Source organism: Condylostylus longicornis, unplaced genomic scaffold (genome assembly GCF_029603195.1).
Source record: "Condylostylus longicornis isolate FDR11 unplaced genomic scaffold, ASM2960319v2 ptg000135l, whole genome shotgun sequence".
Lineage (NCBI taxonomy): Eukaryota > Metazoa > Arthropoda > Insecta > Diptera > Dolichopodidae > Condylostylus > Condylostylus longicornis.
In genome coordinates this window covers 16,216,301-16,241,131 of record NW_026578103.1, presented here as the reverse complement: position 1 = coordinate 16,241,131, position 24,831 = coordinate 16,216,301, and the positions used below count along the sequence as shown (strand labels likewise).

General features: G+C 24.3%; 2 protein-coding genes across 2 annotated transcripts; both read left to right on the top strand.

Moving 5' to 3' along the window:
• Positions 1-1,251: 1,251 nt before the first annotated feature.
• Positions 1,252-18,305, top strand: LOC129615496 (glycogen phosphorylase). Its single transcript, XM_055530750.1, has 5 exons — positions 1,252-1,350; positions 3,690-3,988; positions 14,931-15,459; positions 15,543-17,149; positions 17,215-18,305. Exons 2-5 carry the CDS (start codon positions 3,743-3,745, stop codon positions 17,365-17,367), a joined length of 2,535 nt encoding a protein of 844 aa, XP_055386725.1. The 5' UTR covers positions 1,252-1,350; positions 3,690-3,742; the 3' UTR covers positions 17,368-18,305.
• Positions 18,306-19,603: 1,298 nt separating this feature from the next.
• LOC129615339 (L-2-hydroxyglutarate dehydrogenase, mitochondrial) lies at positions 19,604-21,981 on the top strand. The gene is made up of 4 exons (XM_055530485.1): positions 19,604-19,936; positions 20,243-20,555; positions 20,777-21,321; positions 21,378-21,981. The coding sequence occupies exons 1-4, from the start codon at positions 19,842-19,844 to the stop codon at positions 21,766-21,768; spliced, it is 1,344 nt and encodes a 447-aa protein (XP_055386460.1). The 5' UTR covers positions 19,604-19,841; the 3' UTR covers positions 21,769-21,981.
• The last annotated feature ends 2,850 nt before the right edge of the window (positions 21,982-24,831 follow it).

The following is a 24,831-nucleotide window of genomic DNA, read 5'->3' as shown; positions in this document are numbered from 1 at the left end:
TGGCAAAGATAGTTTTTTATGGATTTTAAAAAGCCCTACGATACAAAATGAGAGTTTGAAAGTTTTGATACGATTTTTTAAAAAAAATCTGGGACTTAAAATTGTTAAATAAAATTGATGAATATCTACATATACATACATAATTTTTTAAATAAAACAAATTTTTAACGCAAAACTATAAATGATTATGTATAACATTTAAATGGACAAGCATATAGGACTCTAGGTGCAAATATAGAACTACTAAACGATCAGCTTATACAAAGGCGTAATTATCCGTAGTGTACTTACTTGTACTTGACGCTCACTTAAATATAAAAATACCATTAAGCACATCTTTTCCTAATATCTTTTAGTAATAATAATTGTGGTACTTATAACTACATACATATATCTGCACTTAAAATGTAATGTAACAATGAAAACTATGTGAAGGCCCAAACTGCAAAAATTGTATATTAAGAAATTTCAGTTCAATATTCAGATATTTTCTATAACTAATTATAAATGAGCAAATCAAATTCATAAAAAAATACAAGAACATGCAAACCCAATTTCAATAAGAAATCTCATTCACCCTTGACATAATAAATTATATTATTATTGGAATATTGTCATTATCAAATTTAGAACATCTCTACTCATACAAAACTAAAGGGTTAAATTCTTCTTTACATAAATTACAATTTTCAATACTTTATGTTTTTAAAAAGATTCCAGTTCCACAGTTCCAATTCACGATGAAAATATTTATAAAAGAGGAAAAAGATAGAAAAAGAAAATATTCATCTCTCTTTTTCCAAATAAATGTTAATTGAAACAATGTCTTTTAATTCCTACAAAGTTGAAATCTGAAGAATGAAAACATCAAATCGTGTTTTTGTGGGAAGTGACTGTCAATGAACTTTTCTATCACAATGAAAAATCTTAAAATATTGCGTGTAATTCACATCTTTCTACAAAAAAAAAAATTGCAAATACAAAAAACAATTACATACATATTTTCAATGTAAACAAAATTAACTTTCCAATACAACTGATAAAAACATAGGCTAGATAAAATTAAAATAAAAAAACTTTGCATAGTGCATACTATTTAAAGCTTTTTAGAAAAAAAAAGTTTTCCGAAAATTAAAATAGATAGCGTTAAATTCTGACATTTTTGATGCTGTCATACGCATGTTTGACCTCAGAACAAACAACAAGGTGACCGAATTTTTTTTATTTGAGTTATTGTATTTCGAAATTTCACATTTTTGAGAGCGTTTAATAAACAACGTTAAGAAAATTATAAAATTCAGAGTTCAGTCAGTTCAGTGGTAGCTGATTGTGTGGAGCATTTCATAAACGGTTAGTTTATTATCGAAAATATTTTTTTTTGTTCGGTAATCAAATTTTCAATTGAAATTAATATGAAATACAAGATATTATTTTAAATATCTTCAAACGAATTTATTTTATTAGTTATTTGATCAAAAAGCGAATTGTTATTATTGTTTTTTATTAGTGAAGTTTGAGTTTTAAAGTAAAAGGCATATTATATCCATGCAAAATAATATGTAATATTATATATATATGTATAAGTATAATGAAAAATATTCTAAACATAATGCATACATAACGTTTATAAATAGATATAAAACACATGGTAAAATTATACATACATAAAACGGTATAAACCTTAAAGAGTGAGAGTGAGCTAATAATATGAAGAGAGCAACAGTAAATTAAGAGAGTGGTACAGTAATAATCAAAAAAATAAGTACAAAATGGTGATTTATTTTGTAAATGTAAATAAAAGCAACATCGAAATTTTAGAAAAGCATTTATAATTTAATTTTCGATCTTCAAAATTTATAACTATTTTTAAAATACATGACATGACTGAAATCTTTGATTGAGGCAGAACTATAAAAAGCTCTATATTATATTCATAGATTCTGTTATATGCCGCAAAATATAAAAGAACTTCTTCTCAAACTGCAATATGCATATTTAAGTTCAAAAATTAATTTATCAAAAAATAAACAATAATTTAGTTAGAAGTATTAAATATAAAACTAAGTTAGGAGTGTTGAATATTAAATTATTTAATAATTATTTATAAATAATCACTATAAAAATATTTAATACAGAAGGCCTATTCATAAGCACAGTATACCGCGATAAATATAGTGAAAACTTCAATTCGTAAACAAATATTGAAAATCAAGTTTGTTTTTTACATAGTTAAATTATCAACAACATAGTGAAATTGTCATGAGTAGCGCAGTTAAATCAAATTGATGTGTTTTGCTTTTGTAAAATAGTCCAAAAAATATTACATAATTTATCAGATTATGTTTGTTTAGTTAAAACTTATGTTAATTTAGTTAAGTTTTAAGAATAAAACTTAAACTCTGTGACTCCTAGTAGTATGTTACAATTTTAAACAAATAAAATGCAGTTACTTTTTAGAAAATCATTTGTTAAAAATTTTGTCAAAACTTTAATATTATTTTGCATCTTATTTTCAGTTCGTTATTTCTAACTGCACATGTTATGTATTTTCACATATTATGTTTAAATAAAATTGAATTTTATTAAATAAAATTATTCACGAAATTATTTTTTGAAAAACAATAATTATTTTATTACCCAGAAAATCATTTGACTACTCAAGCTGTAAAAAAAAATTGATCTTCAGTATTATTACGTCAAAATTTAACATAAGCGTTTATATTTAAGCAATAATCGTTTATAATTTATTATAATAATTTTTAAATCGTCAATTTATAAAACAAATTAAATTGCGTGTAAAAGTCACAAATTATATTATAATATAACCGTAGAATTGTCATTGGTAAAATTATAGTAATAAACTTAAAAAAATACCTTTTTAATTTTAAAAATTTGCCATTGTTTCGTGTTTAAATCTCGATTCACTACTGACTAGGACAATTTACTAGGTGACACTAGTATATTCTATGTATAGGTATACTTAAACAGAAACCGATTTTCGCGTAATAAATTTCAGTGATGACGTTAAATTAAATAATTACAATGAATACAACAAATAAAATTAAAAACACAAATATTAATAACATTTAATTTGTTATTTCAACATTTTTTTATGATTTTTAATGTACCTACCTACTTAATCTCAAGTAAATAGCCAAATATTTTTTTATAAACTTTTATGTATGCATACTCAAGTTTGTACCTTTGTAGTTTGAATATACATATATAAATATTATTAATTATTAGGTTTGCAAGTAAGTTTCTGTATCTTATCTTCGAAAATTTATTAAAAGAAAAATACGAAAATAAGCAAATAAACAAAATTACTCAGCAATTCAAACACTAAAAAACCTTAAGTTTTTCTCTTCTCATTCAGCTCAAATAATCAACTCAACCAATTCACATAAATTTGTTCTACTAAAAATAAAAAAAAAATATCATTTCGAAACTTTTTACAAATTATATTTTTTTGTTTTTATATTCGGATATCTTCAGTTTTTAGTTCCCAAGTAGAATTCGTTGATTAATGATAATAGAAAAATATAAACCGCAATAAATAAATTGCAAATACAAAAAAAAAATTAAAAAAAAAATCAGATTTTTATTTTTATTTTTGAAAACTTAAGTTTTAAGTGTGTAAACACAATACTTATTTGTTATCTGTGAATCTTTTATTTATTTTTTTATAGCCTTAAAATTGCAATAAAAAATCAAAAGATTTTTAATTAAAAAAAAAAGAAATATGGCAGCTAAACCAAATACCGATGCCGATAAAAGGAAACAAATTAGTGTTCGCGGTATTGCTCAAGTTGAAAATGTCGGTGAAGTGAAAAAATCCTTTAATCGTCATTTGCATTACACATTGGTAAAAGATCGTAATGTTGCAACATTAAGAGATTATTATTTTGCTCTTGCACATACCGTCAAAGATAATTTGGTTTCAAGATGGATTAGAACTCAACAAAATTGGTACGAAAAGGATCCAAAAGTAAGTTAATTTAGTTTATTTATTTATTCATTAAAATTAATATAATAGTATTAAATTAAGTATAACAATTTGAAAGCTTTTTGAATACTCACATATTATACGTGGTCATAGGTTTTATAATTTTCAAATTTTGGTCAAATAAAAAATATTATTCTCAATTATTATTACACCACTCTTCTATTAAAATTTTTCGTCTAGTTTCCATTTCTATTTTTGAAATTTCAAATATTTTTCCTTTTTTCTTATAAGAATTAACTGACAGTTTACAATTGCATGTACATTAATGTATATATACATATATAATATATACATATATATATATTTTTTAATAAAAACATCCTATCTATAACTTATGTGAAAAACGTTCAAACTGATTAAAAATGTTATACACATAATGTGTGTTTTAGCAAAAATGATTATGATTGATATGGATCAGTTACGAACACATGTATGTATGCAGCATATATACATATGTACATATATGTATGTATGAATGTATTCTTTCATACATAGAATTTTCTTTCTGTTTATATTTTCGGCGTTTTTCAAGGTCATTTCAATTACTTTTATTTATTTTTTGCATATATGTTTATGTATAAGTATAATTCCACATACATACTTAAATACAAAAGCTATTAATTAATTAATGAATATATTTAATACATATTTTTATTGAAATGTTTATAAAATATTTAATTAAGTTTTTTGACCTTAACATGTATTCAGATATGTATGTACATACTTACATATACATTTACACATTAAATATTTGTATAGTGTATTATATAATAGTGGCATGTGAAAAAATTTAAATTAGACAAGTTCTACATATAATTTAAAAAAAGTTGACTAAAATAATCTTTATATTAATTAAAATAATGGTAGGTACTCTCAGCTATAAGACCTATAGCTTTTTTTTAACTCGAATCACATATTCTGTTTACTATATGCATTTTCTTACATTTTAGTTTCTCTAATTCGAATATATCTCTAATTCTTTCCCGATTCGAAATAAAGAAATTACTTACTTTAGAAATTACTTGAATATACTTACTAAGTACTTACTGTATTTCCTTTTGGAATACCTCCTATACAGGCTTAAGTGTTGATATATGTGTATTATACAGGCTAAGTGTTTAAGTTTATGTTTATGTTATATGGATATGCATTACGAGTATGTACAATTAGTTAAGCCACAGTTCTGCATTAGCCAAAGTAACTAATATACCGTTACTTCCAAAACGTAGTATAAAAAGTTTAAATGCCGTTTAAATACAATTTTAAAACAACGAAAAGCTTTTCAAACCCTTGCATTGTATAAAAAAAGCAGTCTCGAATTAACAGTGTCAATTTTTTCGTTACACGTTCTACTTTTGTTTTATGTTTCGACTGCATTTTCGATATATTTTAGAATAATGTACAATGTCAAGAGCTTTCAATATATGTTTTGAAATATGGAACTTACCTTTCCACTGCGTTTTGGAAGTCAAGCATACCTAATATGGTAAAGCATGTATACATCTTCATTGCAATTATGTAGAGGGATAAAAAATGCACTTTTACATGTACATATGTTGTTATAAACTTAGAATTTTTTTTATTTTAAAAAACAAATTAATTTTAATTTATAAACGATACTTTTATTGATTTATTTATTTAAGGTTTTGTCTAGAATTACATTAATTTTCTATATAAATTGATGATGTGAACTTTAACATTCTAGCTATTAATATTATTTTATATATTTAAAATTTCTCAATATGTTGTTAGGTTGTAAAGAAAATTCAATGAGCCAACGTCATTATGACAAAACTTTTCTCGAACCGTGATTTTTTTTCATATTTCAAAATAATCTGTTTGTTACAAATTTTTTTCTATCTCCTTCTAACTCCTAAGTCATTATTTGAAATTTTAAGGTTCATTACATTTCTGTAAAAATAAAGAGAAATACACAGTAATCTCAGTAGCACAATTCCGATATCATACTTTCGTTTATAATTTTCTTCTCTTTCAAAATGCATACGCAACATTTTCCATATTATAATTTGTATACTTTTCTCATAACTTTAAACTAATGTAATAAATATTACCTCAGGTATAATATTGTATATTGGGATAATTTTTACTTACATTTTTTAGAATAATTTTCATTTGTAATATTTGTACATAGGCATAGGTTAATGAACTTGTTGAAAAGCATATATAATATGTATAGTTTGTAAAATTAATTATAATATACAACTGCTCTAAAATAAGCAACAACACTTAAATTATTATGCCTAAAAACCTAAAAATTGGAAAAGAAAATGTCGATATTTGAAATAAATAATGAAAATTTGAGATTTACAAAGAAATTTTTTAGAAACTTCAACAATTTACTTATCTTGAATACCGGCTTATCGATATATATAGGAAATTTCCCGTTTAATAATCATTTTACTTGCTAAAACTTGTAAAATTGTTAACCAAATTATTTCTAATTCTATAATAAAATTTTTTTGTCACACATTGGTCACGTTCTTATCTAACAAAATAATATAAAATTTTAACATAATTTTATTTTTATTTCAAAATAAATTTATACTTGATAATGGAATCGATAAACTTTTAATTATAATCATTAATATTTTCTAAAAAAGTATACATAGCCTATACACGACTTTCTGAATCATTCAAATTAAAATTTAGTTGCTATTTATTAATTTAAAAAATCTATAACAAATAATGACACTTAAATTTCAAAATCTTGAAAATTTAATGAGTGGGAAGACATAAACCATCATATAGATGATTTATTTTATACATGTACTCGGATAGTAAGTACTAAAAAAATTAATAATAATATAAGTATGCATTAAATTTATGTAAATTTTGAGATAAAATGAGTTCATTTGCAATATTTACTACATATGTATACATATTAGTTACTATATGTATATATAGTATATATTTACCAATTCTATATATTATATTGATATGTAGACCCACGTATGTACGCACTTTATTATAATATATGTAAATAGTTTATTGGTTAAAAGTCTTAAAATCATTTTGATATTATGCAATTCAAAACAATAAAAATTATATAGATTTTAATGTTAATAAATACTTAAATATAAATTTTTATGCAACATAATTCATAAAATTATATAAATTGTTATTTTATAAATTTACCGATTTGCAGCAACATTAAATAAATAAGGTCGATGTGACAGTAAAAAATTGAAGTTCTGAACTATTTTATGCAGTTGAAAATATTTTCAATTTCTTACCATACACAATGAAATAATTGTGAATTTTAATCTATATGTATTTTAAATGATACGAGTACTTGGTTATATCCTAAATGACAATCTTGGTAATATGCAAACAAATAATTCGAAAGTTTTCTATATCAGAATCTGATAACTATATTATGGGGAAAAATAGTTGTGAATGCAGTATTACTTAAAATTTTAAGGGCTTTCTAATGCAAGAAAAAAAAATTAATTTTTCTAGTAGTTTTTCCAGTAAAAAATAAATAACCTTGAAAAACATTATTACTACACAAGTGGCACAAAATTTTTCCGACAAAATTGGATATCAACAGTTATTCACTTCTCGGGATCATCAAATTTTCTAAGAAGGTATTAAAATATAGATATGTCATTTTATACACTTTTGAAATACAATTGTGGTATATTATTTTACCGTTTCGTTTCAAGTTAAAAATGTAATGCACATATTCGTTTCTAAATTACATATTCAAATGTTCAAGTCGTTCATATTGTTTAAATATTCATACATAAGCTAAAGGAACGTTTTAAATAGTTTACAATTAGATAAGAGAACTTATTCAATTTCGATTGATTTCAATTGCAATAGGGAAAATTACACATATTATATCTTATTTTTTATGGAAAGCTACATATGTATATATGTATGTAAAAAGAAATGTTAACTTTTTTAACCATCTTTGGTATATCTTCACTAAGTAGTTAATGTAGTTAATGTTTTAGTAAAACAAAAACAACCTACAAAATATCAATCGCGCATTGACTCGAAATAGGAAAAATGTAAATATATCACGTTCTAATAGAAAACCCTAGAATTTTAGTCAAAGAATTTTTTTAAATTTTTTCAAAATTAATTTTGCCTTATTTTATGTTTTTTGCATTTTTTAAAAAGTGAAATTTTCCATTCAATACCTGAGTATACGTCATATTTAGGGATGTAAATATACATATAAATATGTATGTACATAAGTATGAGTAGTTGAAATTTATTATTTTTTATTTCATTATGTAACATATACATAATTATAAGCTGCACGTGGAAGAATCAGTTAGAGAAAATTTCAAAAAAGAAAATTCTTTATTCATATTATTGACATTCTTGATTGTATGGGTGAATAGCGAAAAAGGGAAAGTTTAACTTTCACTTTTCTGTTATAGATAGAAGAAAAATGTGCGTTTTTTGTGTATATACATTTTAAATACAGTACAAATATAAGTATGTTTGATGTTATTCTTGTTATAGATATGCATGAGTATGTCATGTTTTAGCAATTGTTCTTTTGACCTTCAAAATAATAAAACAAAGCTTTTAGATATACTTATCTCTAAAATATGTTGCAAATAATTAGATATGTGTTCGTATGTGTATATAAAATAGATTCTATTTAGAAATTTTAAATAATTTTGTAAAATCTTTATAAGATTTAATAATATAAATAACTCAAATATTCAAAAATTACAAAATTAATATTTAAATATTATTCAAATTTCGTATACAAATATTTAATATTCAGATATGAAAGGTTTTATTATTTGCAAAACAAAAATAAAAATTTTGCACTGTCTTGCATAATACACTTGCATAGTATAGTAAAAAATTTCTTAAAATCGCATTCCATAAGTAGTAAAATAATCTTATTTACTTTAGCTAATCTTAATCCTGCTCAAATACTTTTTCTACCGGAAATCAAATTCTGAATTAAAAATGAATTGTGTAAGTAAAAATAGAATAGAAATAACTAACAACTTCTGAAGTTCATCAGCGGTTATCTGTACATTGAAATGTACAAGTAGACAATATTACAATAAAATAAAATATATTTACTCACACACATTGTGCCTAAAAATAAATTTAATTCTCCATTCTTTAAAAAGAAAATATCAATAAATTTTTAATTAAAAACAATATTATTTTAAAAATTTCTCTTATCATTTTAAAAGCAAAATTCTTATAATAATTCTATAGTTATTTTCTTCATTGATTGATACTGTCCCCTCCAGAATTAAATACATGCTTACATCATAAATTATATTTCGTAACGATACGAATATGTAAATAAATAATGTGTACATAAATGGTTAAATAGTCATAAGTTTGAATACTTAAAAAATTTTTATTGTTAGCCAAATATTTCTTGACATAGAAGAAATTTTACTTCAATTCTTAAGAGAAGAAATTCATTATCTATATTAAAAGAAGCTTTAGCTAATTGTGATTCCAATTTGTATTTATTCACAAGAGTAAATTGGAACTTAAATAATGTACATATTTACATAGTGGACACACATACATATGTATATAAGATAATTCATTTAAATAATTATTCTCAAATATTAAGTCCTTTTTATTTTAAAATTTTGTATTTTATTAATAAATATTCGATAAAAATATACTGTTATACGTTATATATTGATCTTAATACACATACATACCTATATGTACATAATAGCATTGTGTATATTGTTTATAGTGTTATGCAGGAGACAATTTTTGTAATTATACATTAGAAGTACTTTTTTTGTTTGGCGCTGTTATATACACAAATGATAATAGCTAATTTACAAAAACGTAAATAGCTGCTATCATTGGATAGCATAGAAAAATATGACATATAAATGACATATTAACAACAACATGAATAATATATTAGGGCAAATCGTTTAAATATCCCATATTATAAAACTTTGATCTTGTAACTTATAATATTATACTTAGAATGTATTAAGCAAAAAAACAATTAAATTCAAAATTAATTAAATTTTTAATTTTTGAATTTAATCAACATATAAATGAAATCTTAATTAACATAAAATTTTTAGATTAAACTTATGATGATTTTTGCAATATATATATATATATACATACATGAATGCATGAATGCAACAAATTAAATCTTAAACTTTCATTATCAACTTGTGTTCATGCTTATTTTATTTTAATCTAAAATTTTCATTAATCCACAATAAAAATTAAAAAAAAAAATACATGATCGTGTAAACAAAAACAATATCAAGTTATTTTTGTATAACCATTAAAAATTTTTAATGAAAGGCCACCGCAGTTAAATGATCTTTCATTATTAAAAATATTTTAATTTGTTCTCTGTAATCAATCATACATTCATTCTAACATGAATCATACAGGTTCGAGTAGGTATGCATAATTATTATTGTAATTGTTTAAGAAAATTATTTTTCCGTTACAACTGTTCTAGTATTTATAGTATTGTGAATTCTTACAATTTTTATTTTTTTTTGCATGAATTCCGTCTCGGTATTCGGAGCGATTCTCATTTATGTTTATATTTTCATTTTATATCATTTTACATGTTACACAATGATATTACATACAATATTATAAATGTACATGATAATATGTGTACTTAATTAAAAAAATTAAATTTAACCACAAAAATTTATGCTATAATGGGTGATAGAATGACAGTGTCGCTATACCTTTCACAAATACACTAGTACACTATATTAGTAAAATACTACTACTTGAATAATGATCACCAACATCAAAAACTAAATATTTATTATTTGTCCTCTATAAAGGTCAAATATAAAATAAAATGAAAATAAGATATTTTTATAACATTTTCTTTTTTTTCTTTATTATTTTTGTTTTTTCTTTCTTTTTGCTTTTTTCATGAAAATTTATTTACTTAAAGTCATAACGTAAGGAAAAGTAAAATCATGTGTTTTTTTTAATTTCTTTTATCATTTTATTTCGTTGTTACATTCTAAACGTGTCCCGTCATCGTTTTCAAAAATAAAATTTCTATATACTTACATTATTGGAACCTATTAAGAAATATCGCTCAGAAATTATACCATGTGCTCAAATTGTTTTGTATGGCAATTTATTGTCTAATTTATTTATTTATCAAGGCGCTTACATTGCAATACAATAAATTTATTACAATGTATAAGGTTCTAAAAGAATTACATAACTATGATGTCGGTAAAATTTGGCTAAATGATACCTATTTATTGATTTATTACAGCACCTCATTTGATAACGATATTAAGAAATAAAATTAACAAATAATTTGAATAAAATAGAAAAGACAATTAAATAAATATTTTATAACAATAAGGACCGAAAATTTTCGTATCAATTTATATTATACATACAAACAATTTAATAAATTTTGTCATTTTATTTCGTTGTTTCATTTTAAAGATGTTCCGTAAGAACTTCAGTACAATAAAATAAGAATTAAATACAGCCCAAGCCCCATAAAATAATGAATGTCTTTTTAAAATTATTAAAGTTTTTTATCGTACATAAACATGTACATACATATATGTACGCCGGCATAATCACTGATTAAATTCATGATAAATTTAGGACGGTATTGCCACATGTTTTATTTTTTATTAATGTTGTTGAAATTCGAATTTGATTACTTATGTTTCTGAGTATGCATACTTATATTAGTTATTGAGTATGTTTAATCTCAAATTATGAAAATTAATATTTTTTATTATTTCTTTATTTTTTAAAAAAAAAATTCACTACTTGATTTTGTTGGACTCATATACTCTCATTAAATAATGTAAAATGAAAGTTGTCAACAAACTGCATTGTACATTTAGATATTGCCATTAAAAAAATTAGTAATTTATTTATACCAAGATCAAATTCGACAATAACCAATTTGATTATATCTTGGACCATTCGATATTTGACCAGTTGCTTTAATTGAAAATTTTCCTAAATTTTTAAAAATGTTTTTTTATAGAAAACTATTAACCATTAAAATTTTTAAAAATGTTAAGCGAAAACTGTTAACCGTTTTGAAATGCAATGATATAAGATACACATATACGTACATATGTATATAAGATACTTATACCGGGGGAATAGTCATAATAAATAAAAATGCATAGAGATAATTATGAACAAACACATTCACACTACCATGGGCATACAACAGATTTTAATAAAAAAAAAAAATTAGAAGGTTATTTAAAGTCACCAAAAGAACAAAATAAAAGCATTTTTTTTTCTCTGATTTTTCTAAATTTATTCATAAATTAAAATATATTTCATCATATAGACCATAATATGAAAAACTTTTGTTTGCCAAAATGTAAAAAAATACCTACTTATACCAAAATTTCTAGGTATACAAATATAATATATTTAACAAAGGAAATATTTATAATAAAAATTAATTATAATAAGCAAACAGTATTAATTTTTACTTAAATTTACAAAATGCATACTTAATAGAAAACTATTATTTTGATGAGGCTTTGAACACCTGCTCACAGTAATGTCAATTAAAATTCAAATGCTGATGTGTTTTTTTTAATGTTTAGCAATATTTTGAAATAATAGCAAAATCTTATATACATATGTATGTATGTATGTATGTATTTTACAAATTAGTTGAGCCAATAATTATGTTACTCATTTAGCTTAAATTTTTTACCAAAATTTCTTTCAAATATTTTTAAGCCTTGGTAAATTGAATTTCTCCTTTATTGTCAAATTAATTTCTATTCTGTAGCATTATAAAATGCTTATTGATTAGTGCATTAATACTAGTACATGAATCCACAATATAAAAAATGAATAATTTACACCTCTCTCATTCTACTCGTATGTACTTGGACTCCTTCACTTCATTATCATTTTAAACATAAAATAATCCTCTAGGCGGAATAAAAATTTTATTTTTAAATTAAATCTGAAATTGCAATGATAACATAGTGTAAAATTGCAATGTTAATGTTATTATTGAATTTTCACGATAATTTGTAAATAAAAACAAACTTGCATGAGAATAAGAATATATATATAGATACACAAATTTAGCACCAATTCAAATTAGCAACGAAAACGAAAGTATGGCAAGGTCAACAAGTTTATTTGATTTTGTTTTTTTTTTTTTCAATTTAACATAAATTAAAATATATTGTAAAAGCTCTAAAAATTGACGATATTGAAAGTTTTTAGATTTGAAGTAAGAAAATCAAGGGAAAAAATAGGAGGAGGATAATATCAATGCTCTCTTATTAAATGTTATATAAAAATTTACGCATTATATAATTTTATATACCTACATATATAGAAATTCTAACTAAATTAATTCAATTTTTAATAAGTAAATAAATTATGTATATTAGTATATAGTGTATGTGTGTATACAAATTTAGAAATTTCTTTATTATCACATTTATTTTTATTTTAATGGTGACTTTGAACTTTAACATTGATTTTATTTAAAATTAATCATATATGGTTGCATATTTTATGTATACATATATATATATGTATATACACAATTAAAATAATCCTTAAGCACATTTCCAAAAAAAAAATCAGGAAAAAATATGCTTTTAAGTTTTAACCTATCTGTTCGTTTGTTCTATAGCCTACAAAAATAGAAAGCTAGGATAATGTAGGTACAGTAGTCTAGGTAATGTAGAAGAAATTGCTTAGGTACTGTCTTTCCCTTTCCAGCCACTTTCTAAGAGTTGTGTTGATAAATAATTAATTTTTTTTTTGTTCTAGAACATAATTTTGATACTCGAAAGTAGAGGCTCATTCAATCAAATTGAATTTCTTTACTATACTGCAACTTTATCTTAAACTATCACTCCAGTCTATATCATTTAAATATGTATGTGTATATGCAAATCATGATATATTTCGTAGTAGAAGAATTTATTTCTATAGAACATCATTTAGCCAATACTTATGCTATTTTTATGATTAAATTATTTTAAGGAAATTTGCTATTTTAGGAACCATGTGTTGATAGATTGCATTTTTAAATGTGTATAATTGTAATAATTTCCAAAAACTACAAGCAGTACTTATTAAAATAAATTTTTTAAAATTCCTTCGCTTCGTATAACAATTATCACCAAATTAGACAAATTAATTATTGTTACCATTCTATGACCTACATGCAATATTTTGTTTTGTTCCAAAATTTTACAATTAATATTTTTCCAGTTCATGTACGAATGTATGTATGTACATAAAATGTTTTCACATCTTAAGAAACATCATGTCATTAAGATTTTGGAATGTACAAAAATTTTTTTAAAATAAATCGATTTTAAAACAAAAGAAAATCACTTATGATGCATCGTAATTTAATTTTGGAATATTGCCATGATTTATTATTAAATTTTACAAAACAAAAATAAAGAAAAACATTTTAATTTTTCCGACGTAGTTCTTGTTCTCCAGGCTAAATTTTATAAGATAATAAAATCATAAATGCATGGCCCCATATAAAATATTTGAAGATTTGTTCTTTTGTAAGAAGAAATAAAAGATTATTTTTTACATAATTAATTTTTTTTAACATAATGCAAAAAAACACCTGATTTCGTTTTTAAAATAATTACGTAATAATTGAGTCAACATTAAATTTAAATTGGGAGCTGCAAGTCATAATATGTGCATTCATGTTATTCAAAAGTATATGTATGTGGTTAATCGTGTATATATGTATATGCATGTCTAGTACAAAACTTAAGTGAAAATTTCTAGTCATCAATTTCTATTCAATTTACAAATTTTTACAAAAAGCTTTCAATTTAAAAAAAAAATTTTGAAATTTGACAATCATATTAATTATTTTATACTATTAAATTATTACGTATATTTTATTTTTTTATTTATTCTTAAATAGCGTGTCTATTATCTTTCATTGGAATACTACATGGGACGTTCTCTTCAAAATACAATGATTAATTTGGGTATTCAAAGTACATGCGATGAAGCAATGTATCAAATTGGTCTTGATATTGAAGAATTAGAAGATCTTGAAGAAGATGCCGGCTTAGGTAATGGTGGTTTAGGCCGTTTAGCTGCTTGTTTCTTAGATTCAATGGCTACATTGGGTATGGCAGCCTATGGTTACGGTATTCGTTATGAATATGGTATTTTTGCCCAAAAAATCAAAAATGGTGAACAAGTTGAAGAACCTGATGATTGGTTACGTTATGGTAATCCATGGGAGAAAGCCCGTCCAGAATTTATGATTCCAATTCAATTTTATGGACGTGTCATTGATACACCTGAAGGTAAAAAATGGGTTGACTGTCAAATTGTATATGCCATGCCATACGATAATCCAATTCCTGGTTATGGTAATAATGTTGTTAACACATTGAGATTATGGTCAGCTAAATCACCAATTGATTTTAACTTGAAATTCTGTAAGTAAATATTTTCAATTGCGCTTAGTGCAAATATTTTTGTTATTTTAAGAATACATTGCTATTAATGATATATATTTTAGTCAACGATGGTGATTACATTCAAGCTGTATTAGATCGTAATTTGGCTGAAAATATTTCTCGTGTCTTATATCCCAATGACAATTTCTTTGAGGGTAAAGAGCTTCGCTTGAAACAAGAATATTTCATGGTTGCTGCAACCCTTCATGATATTGTAAGACGTTACAAATCATCTAAATTTGGATCACGTGATGCTGTCCGAACTGATTTTAAACATTTCCCAGACAAAGTTGCCATCCAATTAAATGACACGCATCCATCTCTAGCTATTCCAGAATTGATGCGTATCTTAATTGATGAAGAAAAACTTTCCTGGGAAACAGCATGGGATATTACAACTAGAACTTGCGCCTACACAAATCACACTGTACTACCAGAGGCCTTAGAAAGATGGCCTGTTTCAATGTTAGAATCAATCTTACCACGTCACTTGCAAATCATTTATCATATTAATTTCTTACATTTGGAAGAAGTTAAAAAGAAATTCCCTGGTGACCTTGATCGTATGAGACGTATGTCATGCGTTGAAGAAGATGGTGAAAAACGTATCAATATGGCTACATTATCAATTGTTGGTTCACATGCTGTCAATGGTGTTGCAGCCATTCATTCACAAATTTTGAAAGATGAACTCTTCCATGACTTTTATCTAATGACACCAGAGAAATTCCAAAATAAAACTAATGGTATTACTCCACGTCGTTGGTTATTGTTATGTAATCCAGGTTTATCAGATTTGATTTGTGAAAAAATTGGTGAAGATTGGATTGTTCATTTAGAACAATTGGCTTCACTTAAGAAATGGGCAAAAGATGCAACTTTCCAAAGAGCTGTAGCTAAAGTGAAGCAAGAAAATAAATTGAAATTAACTGCACTTCTCGAAAAAGAATATGGAATCAAAGTCAATCCAGCTTCAATGTTTGACATTCAAGTAAAACGTATTCATGAATACAAACGTCAATTGTTGAACTGCTTACATATTATCACTTTATACAATAGAATTAAGAAAGATCCTACAGCCAACTTTACACCACGTACAATAATGATTGGTGGAAAAGCTGCTCCTGGTTACTATATGGCTAAGCAAATTATTAAATTAGTTTGTGCTATTGGCAATGTTGTTAATAATGATCCAATTGTTGGAGATAAACTTAAAGTTGTCTTCTTGGAAAATTATCGTGTAACTTTAGCTGAAAAAATTATGCCTGCTGCTGATTTATCAGAACAAATTTCAACAGCTGGTACTGAAGCATCTGGTACTGGTAACATGAAATTCCAGTTAAATGGTGCCTTAACTATTGGTACATTAGATGGTGCTAATGTAGAAATGGCTGAAGAAATGGGTAATGAAAATATTTTCATTTTCGGCATGACTGTTGAACAAGTCAATGAATTGAAAAAGAAAGGCTATAACGCATATGATTACTATAATTCTAATCCAGAAATTAAACAATGTATTGATCAAATTCAAGGTGGTTTCTTTAGTCCAGGAAATCCAAATGAATTTAGAAATATTGCTGATGTTTTATTAAAATACGATCATTATTATTTATTGGCTGATTATGAAGCCTATATAAAAGCACAAGACTTAGTCTCAAAAACTTATCAAGTATGTTTTTATTATTATTCTAGTATGTTATAAAAAACTAATCAAAATTTTGTTTTTAATTTAAGGATCAATCTAAATGGCTCGAAATGTCCATTAATAACATTGCATCAAGTGGTAAATTCTCATCCGATCGTACTATTGCTGAATATGCTCGAGAAATCTGGGGTGTTGAACCTTCTTGGGATAAATTACCTGCTCCTCATGAACCAACTGTCTAAAGTTTTATTATTTAATAAATATTAATCATCATCATTATTTCAAATTCTCAATATAATATAAAATACAAAAGGAACCCATTTATACAATCACTTTAAAAATAACTACTACATTAAATAAAAAACTGTCTAAATGTTAAAATAACGCATAAATAGATATTAAGGAAAAAACATAATTATTAATAACAAAAGCACAAAAGTATAAAACTTTGAATCCTGTACAACTGCCAACATTTTAAACTCTTTAATAGAACAAACAAAATCTTCTTTAAAATAGAAATAATCTTAAAATACAATAATCTTTTCTTATGAGAAAATCAAAGAAACTTTTTATATGATAATACTTTTGTGGAGTTCCTTGATCTACATGATGTGTAGATTTTGTTTTATATATAAATAAAAAAATTCTCTTACAACTTTTTATGCCATCGAAATAATTACATAAATAACTTATTCTTAGAAAATTAAGTTGTAAATAAGAAATTTTAATTCTCATGTTGAACACAAATAAATTGAAAGAGTAAAACAAAAATATGCTAAAGTTTACAAGTAGTAGTTGAATATTAAAATTGTGAAATTTTGTTAAATTTAAATGAACCCAATAAAAATTATTCTAGCTTTCAGTTCCTCCAGTAATTGTTTTTAAAAAAAGTGTTGTCAATTTCTAAGTTATGAAATTAATCGCAATTTTCGGAATTTTTGCTCGCTATTAATTAGTTATTATTTTTAAATAAATGTAAATATTTAAAAATAATTGAATTGGCAAAAATTTTGTGTTTTTTTTCTTAATCATTGAATCTATCTATTTTTTATATAATAAAATTAATTTTTTATTTTTTTTTTTTACATTTTTGTTATATAATATATTGTTAGTTATTTTTAATTATTTACAATTCATATATGTAGTAGTAAATAAATAAATTTGTTAAATAACAAAAAAACAATTTTAAATGTTTGATTAAAATTTGTAAAAAAATTTTCCAAAAATTTATTGTTCTCCGCGTAAATGTAGATTTAAAATTTAAAAAAAAATATTTACAAAAAAAATATGATATTATTGAAAAAGAAACCTTACATGATATTAAAATACTATTGGATGTACATTTTTCTCTTTAAAAACACTTGTACCTAATTAGAGCAATCAAGGCAAATTAAGCAATTTAATGTTTAAATAAGAAAAATAAAATACAGATAAATTTACATTTGAATAATAATTTGATAATTTGATATTTTAAAAAGGTTCTACAAAATTAATAAAAATAGAAAAGAGAAAATGTGAAAGTTCTTAATTTTTGCTTTTCATATTTATTTTTCCGAACAACCGACCATCAAAATTTTAGAGATTAAAGGAATTTCTAATAATTTGAATAGAAAACTTAAGGGAAATTGTATTTATGCAAATGCATACATTTTATGTAAGTAGGTATGTATGAACTTAGAATATTTTAAAATTTTTTAAATGGAAAGTTATGCGCAAAAAGTTATGGAATGCATTAAAGTTGAATCTTTTGACATACACATATATTCCGTTGGTTTAGTTTTGAAACAAAATTATGTTTTATTTTATAATAAAATTTGTTAATCATTAAAACTTAATTTTAATGAGTGTTAAAATATAAGAGTCGTTAATACGGTTTTAAATGCTGTTTGAGTTTATATCAATTCCAGTAATATTTATTTATTTACTTATTTCGAATTCACGCTATTTAAATTTTTAGATTAGTGCTCAGAGTCATCTACCGAGCATCTAAGAGCATATATGTTCAGAATAAAAAAAAAAAACATCAAATTCGAAAAATTATTTTTTTCGAATTTTATTTTTAGACAAAATTATTTTCTTAGTACTGGTTTTACTAATATTCACTAGATGGGTCTGAATATTGATTAGAAATTTTAAGTTTTCCTTTTGCAGGTTTGTCCACACGATAAAAGTATGGTTAAAAACTGCAAAGAATTTAATTACTATATTTTTCGGTTGACGGTCACTTTCTACAAAAATACCATTCAGCATATTAAAATTAAGCCGTTTCATTTTAATAGGCTGAATTTATTTTATCGGTAGAGAAAAAATTTTTGCTTGAACTGTTAGATGTCGCCATGTCTTCTAGATGGATTTTATTGTTTGAAAGTTTAAATGTCAAAACTGAAAATTAAAAATAATTACATATGATTTTTGTTTACAAATTTAAATTAACACAAAAATTGAGAAAGCTAATTTGATGCGAGTTTTTTGTTTTTTTTTTCATTTTTGTTACTTATCTGAAATATTTAAAGTGCTCTTATACAATTTGTGTTGGGGAATGCGCAATAAATGAGTTTTGTTTTCAAAATTTTAAAGAGAATAGCAAATAAACATGTTAATATTATCTAGTTCTGAATAGTGCGTGGATGGAATAGGTCACGAGAGTTGCATAACAAGTGTTTCTGCCAATAGCTTCAAACTAGAAAAAAATAAAAAGTTGTATTTAAGAAAAACAATGGCATTAGTGCAGAAACTTAATAGAATTCCAATAAAAGCATTTGTACCATATTTAATAAATCCGAAAAGATATCAACATGGTTCAAATACAAAGTGAGTTTATAAATTTTTTTAGCGACAAGTAATGTTAATAAAAACATGACTAAATAACAAATTAGATAATTCGGCAACAGTAATTGACAACTTTGACCTTCATTGTCTATTAAAAAAACAATCATTTCAAAAAAACATTGAGCAAAACCTATGGCAATGCTTTTACTGTTTTATTTGCTTACTAGATACATTATTATATATCTATATACATACATGCATATTGATTTTAATAACACTTATTTTCGCTTTAAATTATAAAGAAGCCAGTTGTATAACGTTTTTTAAATTTATTTTTAACAATTTCAGCAGCGAATATGACCTAGTCGTAGTTGGAGGAGGAATTGTTGGCGTAGCTTCAGCTCGTGAAATTTTATTAAGAAATCCTAAACTCAAAATTGCAATTCTTGAAAAAGAGTCAAGACTAGCATTGCACCAAACTGGTCATAACAGTGGAGTAATTCACGCGGGTATATATTACAAACCTGGATCTCTGAAGGCTAAGCTATGCGTTGAAGGTTTGCATTTAACATATAAATTTTGTGATGAACACAACGTACCTTATAAAAAATTGGGCAAATTAATAGTGGCAACGGAACCGTCTGAAATTCCAAGACTTATGGTAAGCGAAACCGGATATTTATATTTTTAGGTTCGCAAAATATTTTTTTAAAGAACCACCTACAAAATATTTTTATTAAAGAAAACGACCTTGAGCTATAAATTGTAATAAATGCGGTGCCATAACGAAAATGTATATGCATATGTTCAGAAATAATTGCATGAATAGATATCATGCATTTCGTTATTTTTTGTTTTATAATTTTGTTACTATATTTTTAGGATCTCTATGAAAGAGCTCAGAAAAACAACTGCCCAGATATTAAAATAATCGAAGGAGATAAAATACAAGAAATTGAACCATTTTGTAAAGGTATCAAAGCATTATGGTCACCACATACAGGAATTGTTGATTGGCAACTTGTGACTAATTTCTATGCGCAGCATTTTAAAAAATGTGGTGGAGAAATTTTCGTTAATTTTAAAGCAAATAAATTTTATGAAACACCTACAAATGCTGATTACCCTGTAACAGTTGAAAGTTATAGAGGTCAAAAAATTAAAGCACGTTATGTTTTAACATGTGGTGGTCTGCAATCTGATCTGCTGGCTGAATTAACAGGATGTCCGAAAAGTCCTCGTATAGTTCCTTTCCGTGGAGAATATTTGCTTCTTGCCCCTGAAAAATGTCATATGGTTAAAGGAAATATTTATCCGGTTCCTGATCCTAGATATCCATTTTTAGGAGTACACTTCACACCACGAATGGATGGAAGTGTTTGGCTAGGACCAAATGCAGTTCTTGCATTCCAGCGTGAAGGATATAGGTACAAGAAGTAGTTAAATTATTAATTAATATTTCAATTAAAATTTTGTTCCACAGGTATAGTGATATAAATTTAATAGAGCTGTTTGACGCAATACGTTATCCCGGCTTTTTAAAAATGGCTGTTAAAAATGTTCGATTTGGTGTCGGAGAATTTTTGAAATCTGTGTTTATTAATTTACAAGTTAAAGATTTACAACGATATATTCCGGAAGTAACAGAGTTGGATATTCAAAGAGGGCCAGCTGGTGTTCGCGCACAAGCACTCGACACAGATGGCAATTTAGTTGATGATTTCATTTTCGATCGTGGTTCTGGCGAAAGTGCAGTTGCGAAACGTGTTTTACATTGCCGTAATGCACCCTCCCCAGGCGCAACCAGTTCACTTGCTATTGCAAAAATGATTGCGAATAAGATTGACGAAGAGTTTATTAAAAAATATTTATAAGAAAAATTGCAAAAAAAAATGTACTTCACAGCTACCTCAAAGGTTAAAAACAATATTTTAAAGTTAACTAAAAGTTAATTTTATATAAAATTAATTTTTTAATTAATCTTGTTATATATTTTGTATATTATGCTTTTATAACTTTTGTAATATAATGTTTATATAACTGTTCTAGTAATATGTTAAACTCAAAATAAAAAATTTTGAAATGTACAATTTTTCATTATAAAGAAGAATAAATATTTTTTACTTAATTCAAGCTAATTTTCTAACAATGATTGTAATAACATTAATATTAAAAATGAAGTTTTGTATCATGGAATTTCGTAAAGCCACACATCTCATTAAAACATTTTAAAATTCATGTTGAGATGATCAAATTAAAAATTCTGGAGACCTATTGTTTAAAAATTTTTAAGAAATTTTATTGATCCCTTTATATTGCTTACGAACCTTACTTTAAGTCACCGTCGTTATTATTTAAAAATTTAATAATATCATAGCATTGAAGCTCCACGCTAAAATTTTCTGTATGATTTAGAAAATTAAAAAAAAATTTAAATAATTAAATTTTGATTTTAATACTGTCAGAAAAATTTTTTAATTTGCTTATTATAGAATTAATTTTTAGAAAATTTAATCGTATAAATTTTTAATTATCCGTCATCAATAACAAAAATAAAAATTTTAATTTTAAATAAATTTTTTGGCTGTTTTATATAGTTTATATTCTAATTTTTATAAATAATTTACGTAAAAGAATATTTAATAATCAAATATGAGTTCAATGATTGGCACGCCCGAATTAAGTAATCGTAAATATTAAATCTACAATTTCAAGCTACATAAATGCTTAGAGGAAGTATTCATACTTACAGAAAGTTATTAACCATTTATTGTTTTATTTTAGAACCCTTCGATTCAAATTGCAATGCTAAAAATTCAAGTTTAAAAAGTAATTCCGCAAATCAAGTAAGTCCCTGTGAAATTAGTGCATGTATGTACATATGTAAATTTGTACAATCTGCATACATATGGATATTTTTTTTTCTGCAATTAGCTTCTTACTAAATCAATTTTTCAGAAACGTTTTGATCTAACACCTCCAGTCGATAAAAAATTTACAATTCGGAAAATGACGAATAAAAATTTCAAACCAAGTGAAAGTTGCGCACCTTTAACAAATGGTAAATTAAAATTAATTAAAAGAAATAAAAAATTAAATATAGGTAAATTGTTCTGATACATTTTCACAGTTACAACAAAAAAATCAATAACCACAAATTTGCCACCAAAAAATCAACCTCTTAATTTTTCCCAAGCTTCAATGAAATTTTCAAAATTAGATCGAACAATAGATCTGAATAAGAAATTTGAAGTTTCCAAAAAAAGGTTACTTCAATGTCAAGTAAGTTATTAAGAGTTAAGCTTGTTTAAGATAAATTGAGTAAACCTACTTTATTGCAACTTACAATTGAATACTTACATAGGTTCATCCATCACTTGTTATCATTTTTAAAAATTAATTTTCTTTTTAATTGTATATTAAATGGACATGACTTTATTCATCCCCTTAATTTTAGGATGAATTTATTAAAATTGTTGGAAAACTTCAAGATAATAGACAGAACGCTGGTGATACAAATGCTCATAATTTCCGATTAATACAAATGAACGGTAAACTTTTAGTTTCCTCAACAGAAGAAGAAATTTTAAAAAATCTGTGTAAACCTAAAAATGAAGGTATTTGCAAATATTCAAAACTTAGAAATTAATTTATTATCATTTTGTAAAAATCTTTATCTATAAAAATATTTAAACTCATGTTAAATTACACTCATATCTATTTATTGGCATTATTTTTGAAGAAACTGAAGAAATTAAAAAACAATTATTGAGCAGTATAGAAAAGAATTTTCAATATTGTGAAATTTTAACAAAAGATGTTAAGGAACTGCATTCAAAATTGTCATCAAATGATTTTGAGGTGACTGCATTCAAATGATTTATATATATTTTTTTTTCAAAACTTAAAATATTTTAATAAAAAATGGTCTCTTATATAATTCCAACTGAGAGTGTTTTGCAGTTCCAATAGGACGAGATCATGAGCAGTTGAAACCTCTAGTGAAATTAAATAAGACCGCTTTCAAATTAAAGTTGTAATAGAATATATTCCAAAACTTGCTATATATTTTTAGGGAGGACATCAATACAATTTCAAAAGTTTACAAGATATTCTTCAAAAAATAATTTCCACAGTAAATCAAATAGATTTGCAATGCAAAGAACAAGTTGGTTACAATTTATAATTTTATTTTAAGTTTATCTAAAAAAATTCTTAGAACTATATTTTGATGAGTCTCATTTCAATTATATACCAAAACTTTTTATTGTAATTATAGCACAATATTAAAATGAATTTTCAATCTATGAATGATTTTATTGGAAATCTTGAGGAAAACTTAACAACAGAAATTAAAGAAGAGTCTGTCAAAGTAATTACGTATATAATTATATTAAAATTATTTCACAAATTAATGCCCATTTTTAAGAGCCCTAAATGGAACACTGGGAAATAAATTAAAAATAATTTATTTGCAGTGTCATCAAAAGTAGAAAATTACATTTAAATTAAAATTTTAATAATTGATTACTATAATATTATAATCTTTAAATTATCTATTTAAACGCTGAAATTTTAAGTATAACAGAAACTCTTAATATAAAATATATTTTTTGTAGGAGTACAAGCAAAAACTTAAAGATTTTGAGAATAAATTCACAAAAACGCTTGATGAATATGAAGTACAAATCAAGGAACTTTCTCAAAAACTAAATGAAAAACAAACGGAAATTATTAATAAAGAAATATTAATAAAAAATGTAAGGCAAATATGCGTATAACTTTAAAATTGTAGTAATACTGCATCATTACATCTTACTCAACAATTATTATTCATAATCTGAATTGTGTATCAATAGAGTCTAATGCAACTTTGATATTAAAAGATTGTACTTTTTTCTGTTCCATTTTTATGTTTATAGTTTGGGACAAAGGTC

Coding starts and splice junctions, on each gene's coding strand:
- LOC129615496 (XM_055530750.1), top strand. CDS start 3,743: ATGGCAGCTAAACCAAATACCGATGCCGATAAAAGGAAACAAATTAGT. Junction 3,989..14,930: donor GGTACGAAAAGGATCCAAAA/GTAAGTTAATTT, acceptor ATTCTTAAATAG/CGTGTCTATTATCTTTCATT. Junction 17,150..17,214: donor TAGTCTCAAAAACTTATCAA/GTATGTTTTTAT, acceptor TTTTAATTTAAG/GATCAATCTAAATGGCTCGA.
- LOC129615339 (XM_055530485.1), top strand. CDS start 19,842: ATGGCATTAGTGCAGAAACTTAATAGAATTCCAATAAAAGCATTTGTA. Junction 19,937..20,242: donor CAACATGGTTCAAATACAAA/GTGAGTTTATAA, acceptor TAACAATTTCAG/CAGCGAATATGACCTAGTCG. Junction 20,556..20,776: donor CTGAAATTCCAAGACTTATG/GTAAGCGAAACC, acceptor CTATATTTTTAG/GATCTCTATGAAAGAGCTCA.